The following is a 15,346-nucleotide window of genomic DNA, read 5'->3' as shown; positions in this document are numbered from 1 at the left end:
TTCAACCCACCCCACTCTTCCCACATGGGTGGAGTGTGGGAAAGAATGATTGGGGTTTCAAGACGGATCCTTGACTCCATGCTTTGTCACATTAGCCCCTCACATCTCACTCATGAAGTGCTTTCGACCCTTATGGCTGAGGTTACCGCCATAATAAATGCAAGACCCCTCACACCCATCTCAACTGATCCAGACTCACCTTGTCTTCTGACTCCAGCAATGATACTGACACAGAAGGTCTACACCCCTTGTTCTCCTCCAGGATCCTTTGAGAATGCAGATCTGTATCGCCAACAATGGAAACGAGTCCAGCACTTGACAAATGCCTTTTGGGAGAGATGGAGGCGAGAATACCTTTGTGAGAACAGCCCTCACATTTACTTCCACGTGTCCTCATCATTTAACCCTTTCAGTGTCTAAGACATCTGTTTAGCTATCTGTCACCTTGTGTAGAGCCACACAAGCAGTGGACAGAATAAGGAGGGTGATTACTTACATGGATTTTTTTCAGTCAAGCCATGAAAGAATTCCAATGAAATGCTTTCGTCACAATATAAATGAAAATAGTAACATATACAGTATACATATGAAAATATGTATACTTGCATGACATGCAAGTATACACATTTTTATTAGCCTTTGTCAACGTGACCAGACTCCTAAAATCTATAACAATAGATGCTTAACTAGATAATGCTCTCAGACCTGCATCGAGGAGGCAGTCCCCTGATGAGTGATGGTTAAAATCTGTAATTCCAGAATATAGTCCTGATTGGTGGGGAACATTTGAACAACTTTAACCAGCTTTGGCGCTATTGTGCAGTTGCACCGTTATTTGTGCATGTGACACCTGTTACTGGTGGTAACAGCAAATACAAGTGAGTTTACAAACAGCAGGGCATGGTGAAAGAGTTGGTTACCTTGCTGAGAAGTTGGAGGTATGCAGCGGGTCTCCTCCTCAGCTCTTTATCTAACAAGCTCACTGTGGCTGCCTCTGACTGTTCCATTATTCCCTGCAGTATTTCAGAATGACCCCTGTCCAAAAATGCAGAAAACGGCCACTTTTTTGATGAACGATAGTGGTCAGTGCTAAGCTCACTGACAAACACATTTCCTGTGACGATTTCATAATAAAAGCCTAACTGTTTCGCCAGTCCACTGATGCTCTCCAAGATTAAACATTTGTATTTCCTTTCTCTCCCTCCCTCCCTGATCCTCTCCTTTGCCACAGGATGATCCCGCCATCAAGCAAGAACTTCCTGGTCAACAACCTGGCAGCAGGGACCCAGTACGACCTCTGCGTGCTGGCCATCTACGATGATGTCATCACCTCTCTGACAGCGACGCGTGTGGTCGGCTGTGTGCAGTTTAGCACCGAGTCAGAGTACATGAGGTGTCATTTCATGCAGTCTCAGTTCCTTGGCGGGACTATGATCATCATCATTGGAGGGATAATCGTGGCCTCAGTGCTAGTTTTCATCATAATCCTGATGATACGGTACAAGGTGGGTCTCTGTCTGTCTTAATCCACTCTGGCCAGAAAGGAGAGAGAATTAGAGAAGGTAGCTTTTCATTACGTGGGAGGATTTCTGATATTCACAAATATACTAGAAACAAACATAATAATAGAATGAAATTGCACGTTCTAAATGAAATTGAACATCTAAATGAATGAAATTGCACGGAGGTTAAAAGCCGTCACTAGATTGTTACAGTCCCAGTGTGTGTGTGTGTCAGTGGATTCATATGCGTGTGCACTTTTGCAGTACCTTGCAGATTTGCACTGTATGCTGGAGGGCAGCAGAGCAATGTTCTTCACTTGTGTTCTTGACAGACTCCATAGTGGTGCCGTCGATGTAGAGGGGGTTGATGAGGGCGCTTTCTTCTGAAGTCACCAATGATCCCCTTTCGTTTTGTCATCATGCAGGGACAGACAGGCTGGTGCTGCACCTATCCACTAGTTGTTTCACCTCCTCCCTGTTAGCCATTTCCATGTCGTCCTGGATGAGGCCAATGACCAGTGTGATTGCATACTTTATGATGTGGTCTAAAATAAACCCAGTTACAGAGAGGGGTGCTCAGGCCTTGACAGCCTCTCAAAGCACTTCATCATGATGGGGGTGAGTTTTATGGGGCGGTAGTCACTGAGACATAAAATTGTAGATTTTTTGGCACTGGTATGATGGCGGCAAGATGGGATGACAGTCTAGCTCAGTGAGGTGCTAAAAAATGTCTGTGAGGACATGTGCCAGTTGGTCCGCACACAGCCTGGTATATTGTAAGGATCTGCAGCCTTCCGTGAGTTGACTCTCCTCAGAGTCCTTCTGACATCAGCTGGGTCAAAACTGAGTACCTGGTAATGGTGATGAGGGTCGGCTTTCCTCATCGTGGTGTCAGTGTTAGTGTTGTCAGCACAGGGTGCTGAAGCTGTCTTATAGTCCGTGATTGTTTCTGTCCCCTGCCACATGGGCCTGGTGTCCCTGGAGTCATTAAAAAGTGATTTCTGACCACTAACGCTCTTTGCTTCCATCCATGTCTCCGGATTTGAAGGCAGCATCTCGTACTCTCAACATGGTGCTCTCCTCAGTGGTCAGCCGGGGTTTTTATATGGCACAGGTAGTGATACACAGACATCATCTGTGCACTTACATATGTATCGGGACACAGACTCAGCATTCTCCCTGAGGTTGATATGTTGCTTGTCAGTGGCAGCCTCCCTGAACATGGCCCAGCCAGTGCACTTAAAGTAGTCTTGGTGTGCTGACATGGCTCCCTCCTTCTTCATGGGCAGATTTGTTTGGGTGAGCAGGGGCCTGTGTGCATGAATAAGCATGACAGATTGGCAAACACTCACTTGACCTTCTTGACCATTTAAGAGACAGCGTATCACAGCATCCAACAACACTCCCATCGAGTCTGTGTATTTCTACATCATTGGCATGTCTCACTGAATTGAGAAATGAGAAGCCTGTTTGCAGCAAGAAAAGAAAAAAAGGTTTGGAATGTTTGAAATTAAAAAACACTCAAGGTAAATCAAAAATAGGAAAGAGTATGACATGTGCTAAAGTGCCTGGCAGGAATACAAGTGCGGTTGTTGAAGTTATATTAGATAGATGGGTGCCCTGTAATTCAGACTTTTACCTTTGTAGTAGTGACTTAATAGGTAACAATTTTAATTTAATATTTAATAGTTTTGACTTCCTATACCATTTTGACTTACCTTGAGTAATTTGTATCATTCCTTACTTTTAATCTATTTCAATTTCAACATGGGAATGGGCTTGATTTAAACATATATAGCACTGTCTATAAGTACAATGCTTGACAGTGTATTAAACACCCAAGTACACATAAACAAAGCTAATTCTAACCGATCATAATACTCACCCAATACATAGGTCCCAGGCTGTAAACATTTTACACTACAGGGTTTATAAGCATCTAGACTGACAAGACTGAAGTGCATGTTTATTTTTGTATAATTCATTTATTCTGTGTTTGCAGCTCATAATTCTTGGTCATTTTTCATAGTTTTACTGGGACACTTTAAGCTTAAGGGAATGTAAGCTCAATATAAATAATGACTTGATTGAAATCATGATATTGAAAAACCTGAAGCAATACCTTTTTCTCCTTTTTTTTTCTCAGGTGTGTAACCAAGGTGAGGGTGGTAAAGGCGTTTCAATGTCGATGACCAATGTTCACTCACAGACCAACGGGCAGCAGTCACAGGGATGCACTGTGACTCCCAGTGCCTCTAAACACGGCTCAATCGGATTAGACGACCTCTCAGCAGGCACAAAGAAAAGGAGCGGCGCAGCAGGAGGAGGAGGAGGAGGAGGAGGAGGGGGAGGGGGCAAGGATACGATGACTCAGTCGTCCGACTCTTCCCTGCCTGACTGCTCCACGGCTACATCAGTTGTCAGCCAGCCTTGGGCGTCCAGAAGTCCATCAGCTGCAGCCGAGGAACGGGAGAAAGCGGGAGAGAGAGGTCAAGCTGGCGTCTCGTCGCCTACTGCCGCCACTGGTTCACTAACCAAGCTAAAGAGGAAGCCTGCTCCGACTAAGCCAGGCTCGGCTTGCTCCAACATCTCAGCTGCTCCTGAAAATCTCCCCTCCTCCTCCCCTCACCCTCCTTCCTCCTCCTCCTCCACCGCCTCCTCTGCTCTCCCCCCCTCCTCCACCCCTCTGGAGAACCTCAACACCAACCGCAACAATTCCACCGCTCTCAATCAAACCCCGCCTCCCTTCACCCCTTCCACTTTCTCCAGCCCTCGTGGCACCCCGAGCCCCTCCTCGCGATTCAGAGAGACCCCCATCCTGCGCAGGGCTCCTCGCGCCTCCACCTCTGCCTCCGCCAAGTACCAGACTCTCCCTGTGGAAGAGGGAGGAAGGAGCAGGGCGAGGAGGAGGTACTCACTCAGCGAAGGAGGCCCAAAGACTCACTTGTCCCCTCAGGGAGCAGGAGGAGTGCCCAAATTAGGGCGCATAATGCGGAACAAAAGGAGCCAATCAATGAGCGGGCTACTCCCGAAAGACGGAGATGGAGACTCGGACAAAGGGCGGTGCGATTTGGACTGGATCCTAGAAAGCACAGTTTGAACTAGAACGAGACAGCAACCATAAAATAAACTTTGGATTAGTCATTATTGTTTATGTTTTGTATGACTGTATGTGTGAGATTGTGTGTGTGTGTGTGTTTGTTTGAATTTGTTTATAGGTGTATGAGTGAAGGTGTGTTTGTGACATATGAAACTGTTTGTGTTGTTGCCGTTTAGAATGTGGTTTGTCAGTGTGTGTGTGTGTGTGTGTTCATGTTGGAACTTTTGTTTATACGTGCGTGATTTGACGGTTGTGTGTTTCTGGGTGTGAACATGCTTTTTTTTTTCAGACTGTTTTTTTTTAAATCATTTTCATACATTTTCTCCACAACTCTTTGTATTCAGTTTACAGTTTTTTTCACTTTGACAGTTTCCTGTTTTTCATTCAGTGAGTGGACATCTCGCCTCGTCTCTTAGCGCCCTCGAGTTGGTTTCACTTTATAGCACAAAAGAAAACAAGTCAACGGACTCGCCACGTCATTTCCCGATTCACACTCACCTTATCTGAAAACACCACGAAAAGGGAATAACTACAGGAAAAAAAAGAGGAAAAAACACATTACAAGGACTGGAAAGCACACAATTGTTACGTTCACAAGTGTGTGTGTCCATACCGTGGCAAGAGAATAGCAGTCGGTGCCTTCTTTTGCACTAACAGACCTTCCGACAGATGACATAACCGGATTTAGGACTCCACCACACTCCACGAACGAGGGATTAGGACAGAAAGGACAAAACAAAGGAAGGGAGAGATTTCACACATAGCCTTTCTTACTTGCCGAGTACAGACGTTTCTTGACATGTAGACAGACACAAACTGAGACAAAAAGTAACAAACACATGAAGACTTTAACGGACCTCCTATGAAATTGATATTTTTTAAAGGGAAGAATAAAAAAAAGAACATAAAAACCCTGTTAGCTTTTCACTGACATTGGTATACTACAGCCTGTGTTGGTCACAAGCTACCGGAAAGCTTCTGTACAGAAAAAGACAACATGTACTGTGTTGTTATGTTGTGTAAAATAAAAAGGGGATAAAAGGAAAACGGGAAATGTGGCGTGTGTGTTTTAATAATGTACATAATAATGAAATGTACTTCACTTGATCTTTATTTCCAGTGAGGATGCACTTCACACAGAATTACAGCAATGATGTCTCCAGCATCAGTTTCTACTGAGATTGTCGTTTTTTACCAGGACATATAATAATTATGGGAGGTCACAATCAGTTTTCATCTGGCATCAATGTTTGTGTCATCAATTGTTCTTCCCATTATTGTATCATTTTCTTTGGGGGGGGGGACTAAACAATTTCCCACTGCAAATCAAAACAGATGTGTGGCAGTTTTTAATTAAAATAAGTGAAGTTTCACATTTTCATTCATTTTTGTGATTTGATACATCATTGTTTAGCTAAAAAATGCAAGACCTAGACAAACACACACACGCACGCTGTCTGGTTGTTAATTTAGGGCAGCGAATCTCATTTCCAAACCTCCCACTTTTCCCTGACTGAAAACACATTTATGAGAGTGTGATTCTAGGAAAGTGCCCCCATGAGGCCTTGCCAAAATGCCAATGACTAAGACTCATGGGATATGTTGAACAGAACAGCAGTAGAAAATGGACCACAAAAACGTTAACATTAAAACACAAATTAAAAAAACATGCTTTGAGATAACCTGTTGAATAACACAGCCATGCAAGTGGAACAGTAGCTAGATATGAGAGGGGCCAGGACTCCAGCTCTCTATATGCTTTCACTCTCTCTATATAACACTCTCCTGAACAGGCACTCACTGTAACACAAGAGCTGCTACTTGCTGCATTTAAAGGAAACATGCTTTTGTGAGTATATGAATGTATAATTCTCATAAAAAATGAAAACAGCATGATATTTAACAAACACTACATCCACAACTGGTGGTATAGTAAGTAACTGGATTATAATTAGGGATTTTTTTATTATGCTCACAGTCATAATTTTATTTAGGGGTTGTACCCGTATAGGTTTACATGGATTTACAATTTTCAAAACACACTGTATTTCTGTCATACTCCACATTGCTGCAGCAACTCTTTTCACCCTGTGTGTTGAATGCTCTGTTTCAGCTGGGAGCTCTGTAATGGAAGCATCTCACTTCTATTTGATCTTAGTTGTGAGTTGCACATGCACAGAAGCTAGTTAAAGAATATTACCCAATCAGAAGCAGAGCAGGTCGGGTCCTGACAAGCAGGAGGTATTCACTCAGTGAAGGAGGCTTCGCAACGTAGTCTGGAGTGGTAAGTTATTAATTTCATTGTGGTAAGTTATTTTGTAACAAATTTATCTTTTATATAACATTTTAATGGTGGACTGTCTATATCACAGTAACAAATTTATGTCCATTGACTGCCTGGAGGGTGGCTAATGTTTTGTAGGGAGGGTGGGGGGATAAGGGAAGCATATGGCATGCCGCATAAGCCGGGAAGCGAGCATTATGACGCCTGTTACATAGTGATGCAGATAGGTTACAGAAGTAAAGGCTGGACTGTAATTGAGCTGTTTTCACGCAGTTCATGAGCAGAGTTTTCTGTGGGAGATGGTAACTCCCTTTGGGGTGAAAACAAAAAAAAACCCATTTATAACACAATAAAGAAGAAGGGAAAAGGCCAAAAAGCACAATATGACCTCTTTTTTGTGTCATCATCAGTAATGTTACGGCTGGTAACAAGTCATTTCAACTACTTTAAATACTCCTGGTTAGCTTAATCCATAATAATCCATAATTCATTAGTTGATTCATATTCAATATTGATCTGAATCTGCAAAGTAACTAGTAACTATTATGGTCAAATAAATATAGCTATACAGTCACAGGAAAAAGTATGTGAAGAACACAGTCTGCTTTACCACACAAACAATTATCATTTTCATGTTTTATTGAACACACTGAGTAAGCAGTCACAGTGCAGGGTGGAAAAAGTATGAGAGACCCTAAGCTAATGACTTCTCCAAAAGCTAATTCGAGTTAGAAGTCAGCCAAGCTGGAGTCCAATTAATGAGATGAGATTGGAGGTGCTGGTTAGAGCTGCCCTATAAAAAAACACATCAGTTTTATTTTGGCTATTCCCGCAAAGCATTGCCTGATGTGAACCATGCCTCGACCAAACCTCTAAGACCTAAGATTAAGAATTGTTGAATAGTATGAAGCTGGAAAGGGTTAAAGAACTTTCTCTAAAAGTCTTGATGTCCATCGGTCCCCTGTAAGACAAACTGTTTATAAATGGAAAAAGTTCAGCACTGTTGCTACTCTCCCTAGGAGTGGCTGTCCTGCAAAAGGAAGCTACTGATGTCCAAAAAATACTGCTGCACATTTGACGTTTGCAAAAGGATGGATGTTCCACAGCACTACTGGCACAATATTCTGTGGATAGATGACACCAAAGTTGAGCTGTTTGGAAGGAACACACAACCCTATGTGTGGAGGAAAAAAGGCACAGCACACCAACATCGAAATCTCATCCCACCTGTGAGGTATGGTGGAGGGGGCATCATGATATGGGGCTGCTTTGATGCCTCAGGGCCTGGAAAGGTTGCTATCATTGATGGAAAAAATATTCCAAAGTTTATCAAGACATTTTGTAGGAGAAGTTATATTATACTCAACAGGAGATGGGTGATGCAACAGAACAACGACCCAAAGCACAGAAGTAAATCAACAACAGAATGGCTTCAGCAGAAGAACACCTTCTGGAGTGGCACAGTCAGAGTCCTGACCTCAACCCGACTGAGATTCTGTGGCATGACCTCAAGAGAGCAAGTCACACCACACATCTCAAGAATATTGCTGAACTAAACAGTTTTGTAAAGAGGAATGGTCCAAAATTCCTCCTGACTGTTGTTCAGGTCTGATCTGCAACTACAGGAAATGTTTGACTGAGGTTATTGCTGCCAAAGGAAGGTCAATCAGTTATTAAATCCAAGGGTTCACATACTTTTTCCACCCTGCACCGTGACTGTTTACATGGTGTGTTCAATAAAAACATGGAAAGATATAACTGTTTGTGTGAAGTTCGTTTAAGCAGACTGTGTTTGTCTATTGTGACTTAAATGAAAATCAGATCACATTTTATGACCAATTTATGCAGAAAAGAAGTTACTATTTCAAGATACAGGAAATCAGTAGTAGTAGTAGTAGTCTCCAGTGTTTTTCTTTAACAGTATCATTTAAAATGACAGGATCAAATGACAATATCCAGGACTGCCACTCAGTTGCAGTAGCACAATCGAAAAGCTTTAATTTTAAGCTAACTTACCGACTCGTAATTTGGTTCAGTGGGTCTGGATCAAAGAAAACAAGATATACATTGTTGCCTTTTAGTTCTGCTCTGTTTCATGTTCACGCTGATGCACCTGAAAAAGAGAGGCATAAACATGACATATATGGTGTGACAGGTTACTCATGCATTGGACAGTTCAGTGATCACTGTCATCCTGCATCATCACTACATGGATTCATGTGGAGAAAAACAGCAAGCCATGCAGCACTTTAGTGTACCTTATGTGTTTATTAATCTCAGCACTTGTTGACACGCATATGTGTTCCCATGGCTACCAAATTATCGCAGTTCTCATGAGTTTGATTGACGCATCAGCCCAAACAAATGTTACCAAATTAGCAGTTAAGAGTTATTTTGATTCAAATCAAACGGGTAAGATGTGAAAGCACCCTCACATTTTACCACATCCAGTCAAGGTAATAAACTATGTAATGCTTAAGTGTCGATTTCTCTCAAACCCAAATTCAAAACTCTGCCTTTATCTTCTCCTTCTCTAATTACTCTGTGGCCACAGCAATAAGGATGTGTTACGGAGCACCTGACACACATGCGCCCTTTATCATAAACACCACAAAGTGCACTATCCTAGACCAGCACCTACAGTGATAAGGAGACCCGGGGGCCACAGGCAGTATGGGTGAAGTCACTACCAGTTAACGTCAATGCAGGAAATTGATTCACTTAGCAATTAAATTACTGAAAATTGTTTGACATGAAACAGTTCTGACAGGCATTTGCAAGTGGATGTGGACTTCAATTATCAGACATTTCTGTTTAAATGAAGTAAATTGAATTGACTGAACTGATGGTGAATCATTACTGAACCTTTGTGAACATATTTGAGTGTTTATTCTGTGTTTTTCAGCAGTGCCCGGCCCTCCATGTTAGACCTTCAATAAAATTAGTGGTAATAAAGCCAATGAAACTTGAAGTTTGCTTTATCCAGGCAAAGTTAGTTAATTAAAGAGAGTGAGATACAAACTCAAACTCCTGTGGGATTAAAACCAAAATTACCCCCACTGCCGCACTCCTATCGCATTCAGGCTCTCTCTCTGGTTTTAAATTTCAATAGCTGATGATGCCAACAGACATCAGGTGAATATTTAAACAGGAACCCAAGCCGCTAGAGAGTCACACGAGACTGTAAGGGGGGAAACAATTCTCCTCATTTAATTTGTGTAAAAAGCCCATTGCCTATGGTGTACAGCTGTCCTACGCAGCCACAGAAGTGAGCTCACACATCCGCAGTCCTGTGTGTCAGTAATATCCTGGTTCACACCTCCTTGATTGACCTTCCAACGTCTTTCTTAAGCTGTAAATGCTTAATGGTAAGAGGCTTTGGAGGAGAATATCCCGCTCTATATCCTCCTTCCTCGTTTTCTCCCCTTTCAACCCCTCCCTCTTTCGCCCTCCCTCCCCCCATACCTCCCTCCATCTCTCAGTTTTGTCATTTCTCATTTTATATTTTGCGGATTTAGCAGCAGCTTTTGTACAGTGACTGTATGTGTAGAAGAAGCTTAAAGTAATAATCTGTGACATTTACACTGCCTTTCAACTAATAAAGACTCCGCCACATTCTGAATTAGGTGCACAATTAATGAATAAAGTTTTGTCACATCAAGAGTCACATGATCCATGAGGGGTGGGGGGGTGGGGCGGGGATAGAACCTGGCAGAGTGCTATAATGGAGGCCATCTGATCGAACCCCAGCAGAAGTGTGAGTCATCTGGTAGGAGCAGGAGCTGGGTGGCAGAAGCAACAAAGCAACAAACTGAAACTGAGGAAAACAGTGGGTCCATCACGGATTGCAGGTGGCATAGTCGGTGGAGTGCCCGCCCCAAGTGCAAGGCTCAGTCTTTATAGTTGTGGCCCCGAGTTCCATTCCAGCCTGGGGCCCTTGGAAACATGTCTTCGTCTCTCTATACCTCATTTCTAACTTTTCTCTCTGTGCAATCCAAATAAAGGCTAAAAATATCCTTAAAAAGCAATGGCTCCATCACACGAATGTGAGAAACTGTTGGAAAGACTCAAATGGATGAGATGTGAGGTTGCTAACTGATCTAACCGACCTGATAGTGTGTGTATGTAAGTCTGACATCTAATCATGAGAAAAATGCTGTCTGAAAAAGCTCTAAAAGTCCACTGAACACTACCTGCTCAGCACCAAATAGTTAGCGACTAGCTGGTGAACATAATCAAGCATTTAAATAGTAATTGATCTGTACTTGAATAGCACCTCTGTAGTCTTTCCAACCACTCAAAGCGCTACCTACACATTCACACACATACACTAAGGCATAGGCTGTGTAGCCATCTGCCATTAGAAACAGAAATACACATTCATACACATTCAGCAATCTGGGGTTCAGTATCTTGCCCAAGGATACTTTGATATACGTACTGGGGGAGCCAGAGATCGAACCACCGACCTTCTGATAAGTGGACGACCACTCTCTCCCCCCGAAACACAGCCGCCCCATAGCAACTGAACAGCCAGATATTTCCCTCAGGAGTTGGTGGAGACCAAAAACAGAGCTAAAACAGAGAATATATTGGACTCACATTCATCAGGTGGACACAAGCACGACTCCAAATGAATGCTGATGTTTAATCTGTAACTGCAATATCAGTTATTATTATTGCAAATCTAACATCATCAGTGCTTCAGGTGTGTAAGTTGAGTAGAGAGAGGTGATGAAGAAACTAAACCGGAGTGAACGGTGCAAACTGCAGGGCTCAGGGTTACTATTGAACTAAAGCAAACAATAAATATATCCCTGTTTAGCAACACCAGATCGCTGTGTCATCTGGCAGGCGTCTTCTTGGGGGGGAAAAAAAGGAAGAAGCACACAAAATGATGTGTTTCTTGTTATCTGGGTGACACAAAGACAAGGATGTCATCAACTCCAACTCCTTTAGAGAAAAAGACAACACAGTCCCATTGACAGCCTTTGACTGACAACTAATCTAAAGGAAATGCAGCACAAAGCACTCACGGCAGACACCAGGACGGGCTGCAAAATGAATCTAAGACATAAGAGAAATACTACTAAAACAAGCACGCTGACTGAAATCCTTTCTGCTTCTGATTTGATCTCCTCTCCATCCCACAGTCAACTACTCCATGTCACCATGTCCGTCTCACTGAGAGTAACTTCGCATTTTAAGACACGGAGTCCTACCTCCAGGCTGAGGGCTAAAGGCTCTGCGGGGTCTGAGAGAGGGCTTGTTTGCTCGATTCCTCTGAGAAGACTGGGCGTTTTGCTGAGGCTTGCTGGGAGCTAACCTGTCACAACAAGGCCTGAGGAATGTAATTTAATGGAGCGGGGGAAAGAAAGGATGCTTTAACAATGTGGTTTTCTGTGGCAACCTTAACCTGCGAAATAAGAACAGGCTTGGAAACCTGTCAAACTGTTAAATACGATTGCGGGGGTGGATCAAGCTCAGCGTGTGCACATTTACAGCAGAGTAATCAAGGCTTAAGGAGGGCAACTGTCATTCTAAGCTTCCTGACCATCCTTTTAAAGGTGATCTTAAAGCGAATTTTAAAAGCGTGGGTAATGCTATACTTTATGGGTCTATTTCTACATTTCCATGGTTTAATGATTTCATGTGAAGAACTATTAAAAACTAATTAGAGGAAAACGTCAAGACAAAGCTATTTTAGTTGTCACTTAGAGGTATTTCCTTCAAATAACTGCTCAGTTAACCTGGAGCAACCAGTCACTTTTTCATTTCTTATTAGAAACTATATACTCCAAAGTTCATATCTTTGCAGGTTCAGCACTAACTGCTATGCTAGCAATTAGTTGAAATTAATTAAGTGGAAGTGTATCAACTGAACAATGTCATTATACCGATAGTTCTTGGTAAATTAGTTCTTCCCAGGAAACGTCCTTGGAAATTATTAGAAATCAGTGGACCTGTAAAAAATGTTGCTAAGCTGTGGTGTATAACAGCTTCCTCTTTTCATTTAAACTGTACATGGTGTGTTGAGTTGTGCTGTCTGTTGTAGTTGCTGACTAATGGTTGATGTTGTTTTAATTGACTGCAAATCAAATTTTTCCATCGATTCTGTTTGTGTGTGTGTGTGTGTGTGTGTGTGTGCGTGTGCGTGTGTGATTTTGTTTGCAGCGTGTTGAGTTCCTCCACCACAGTATCTGATAGTCTTCTTACTGTCAGCACCCCCCCCGCCTTCTTATGCCATCCATATGGTTATATGAGCATCTGAGCAGGTGTATCTTGTATTGCGGACACACACACACACTACACAGCACAATATCCTGTGGCTTTGCAGTAGATTTCCCATTCGGAATTATCTGTGCCTTCAGGGACTGTGGTGTTGTATAATGAACCGAACACTAATTATTCTGCTGTGTGTGTGTGTGTGTGTGTGTGTGTGTGTGTGTGTGTGTGTGTGTGTGTAAGCTTGTATGCAGGTTTTTGTCCATCTAAACTAATTGTCTTTACTTTACTTCTGTAGGATCAAATGTCAAACTGAGGGATTTAATGAGAGGTTAGAATTAGAGACCTGATATAAGTAAATCGTTCTTGAGAGTAGAATAACACAAATGTGTGCGTGTGTGTGTGCGCACGCGTCCGAGCTAAATTATTCTGCCCCTCTTCCTTTGCTCAAGGAGCCAGAAAGAATGCTTAATGAGTGTGTCAGCATGCGCTGGCCAACTGTGGTGACGTGTTTGTGTACGAGACAAAGAGTGCGTCAGCGTGTACGCGACACAGGAAGTGTGAATGTGTGACTTTGAATGTGTGGATGTGTCGTGAGTGAACCTCAACATCACCTCGACATCACCTCTCATGGGATTCATTTTTGAACTGTATCCTATTAAATTAGAGCAAATTGTCAAGTTAGCAACATCATTTCATATCAAGCAAATGGAGCACGCAGGGAACAAATGAGGCTTTACGTCTTGTTTTCCTCTGAGCAGGCATTTGAATGTCGCCGGCTGAGGCCATGAGGTTGAAACTCGGCAGGAAAATGAGGAAATACTCAATCATCTAATTATTTCAGGGGAAAAAAAGCCAGCATTCATTCATGATGTAAAACTTGGATAAGGCATCTGTGGAAACCTTGCTGTCTTTTTTTTTTAACTTAAAAAAAAACATTCTTTACCTGATTTGACTTTCCTACATTTTGAAATGCATTCCATGAGAGGAACAACTAAATCATCCTCAGAATATGTAAAAGGTCCTTGAGATGAGGCGGCTTACATAAACAGTTGTGTAAATGGATCTGGCATCATTTATTGTCAAGGACTTTGCGACAATGCACAGCTTTGTGTGATTGCTGCATAATATGAGCAAAGCCTTCACATATCTTAATTAACCGTCCGTGCTTTACCAGGTGAAAGAAATGCTGAAGCACTATTTGGAAGTAGGGAATGGAACGGGAGAAAAACAACTTTATTGCAGGGAAAGAGGTTGTAATGGTGCAAACATGAGGCGGAATCATATTTGTTACTCTGGATCATCTGGCCTTGAGTATTCAAACCACATGTGACTCTGAATGTCCTCTTACTCGGAGGGTCTTATTTTCATTACATGAAAAATCTCAAGGCAAAGTTTAAATGACGTGCCGACTGGATTGAGGTAGGTGAGGCAGTTTACCAAATACTTTGACAAACAGTGACATTTACATCGAGCTCCCCACACACATGCTGCATTATTTCAGAGAGGAAGCACAGGGAATGAGTGCGTCGTAGTGTTTCTAGACATTTGCCATGACTCCACTCAGTTTACTGAGGACACATTTTCAAAAGGGGTGAGCGAGTACACCACTTTGTGTGTATCTGTTCAACTGATTAAATTATCTGTATTTTTTTCTTATATTAAAGCAGAAGGTTCCTATATTTATAATTTATTAGGAAACAGATACTGATACATTTTACTCTGATGGTAAAAACTGAGTACTCACTCAACCCTAATTTTCAATCTGTGCTTTAAAAAAAAACCTGAGTAGAGACACCAGACATTCAAAAAAGCTGAATCTATAAAACCAAAATGTGTTCAAGTGCAATGAAAACAGACTTAATGAATAAGTACATGATGTACATGAAGCATGTGACTCAAATACAGACTAAAAATGGCAAAAACATCAGATTTGTATAGCGCAATGAGGAAACTGTAATCTTCCTTAAATTAATAAATATATCAAACAAAGAAAAATTCAATTTTCCCTACAATGTTTTTTCTATTTAGTTTAATGTTGTTTATAGTCAGACTGGCACTCTTAATTACATTAACTTCTCCTGCAGTGGTTTAACAGCATCTGACTGAAGAATTTGCGCTACCAGCTGTTTGTACCATGTATTAAGGCTGAGTCCTCAGTGCAGCTTTGGCGACCTGTCACTCTGAGTCAGGACATGAAAATTTAAAAGGTTATACTGACTGAGCAGGTCACTG

The 15,346-nt window shown here is 42.1% G+C and overlaps 1 protein-coding gene across 2 annotated transcripts in view; it reads left to right on the top strand.

Moving 5' to 3' along the window:
• lrfn5a (leucine rich repeat and fibronectin type III domain containing 5a) overlaps nt 1-5,656 on the top strand; it is a 113,725-nt gene extending 108,069 nt beyond the window's left edge. For both annotated transcript variants that reach the window (XM_046063508.1, XM_046063509.1), the window contains 2 exons: nt 1,232-1,505; nt 3,649-5,656. In XM_046063508.1, the coding sequence (XP_045919464.1) occupies nt 1,232-1,505; nt 3,649-4,602 (1,228 nt within the window). In that variant the 3' untranslated portion in view covers nt 4,603-5,656. The remainder of the gene's footprint in view (nt 1-1,231; nt 1,506-3,648) is intronic.
• Nucleotides 5,657-15,346: the final 9,690 nt, after the last annotated feature.

Source organism: Micropterus dolomieu, linkage group LG11 (genome assembly GCF_021292245.1).
Source record: "Micropterus dolomieu isolate WLL.071019.BEF.003 ecotype Adirondacks linkage group LG11, ASM2129224v1, whole genome shotgun sequence".
NCBI lineage: Eukaryota > Metazoa > Chordata > Actinopteri > Centrarchiformes > Centrarchidae > Micropterus > Micropterus dolomieu.
Note: the sequence above shows the minus strand (reverse complement) of the source record. Positions and strands in the feature narration are given on the sequence as shown.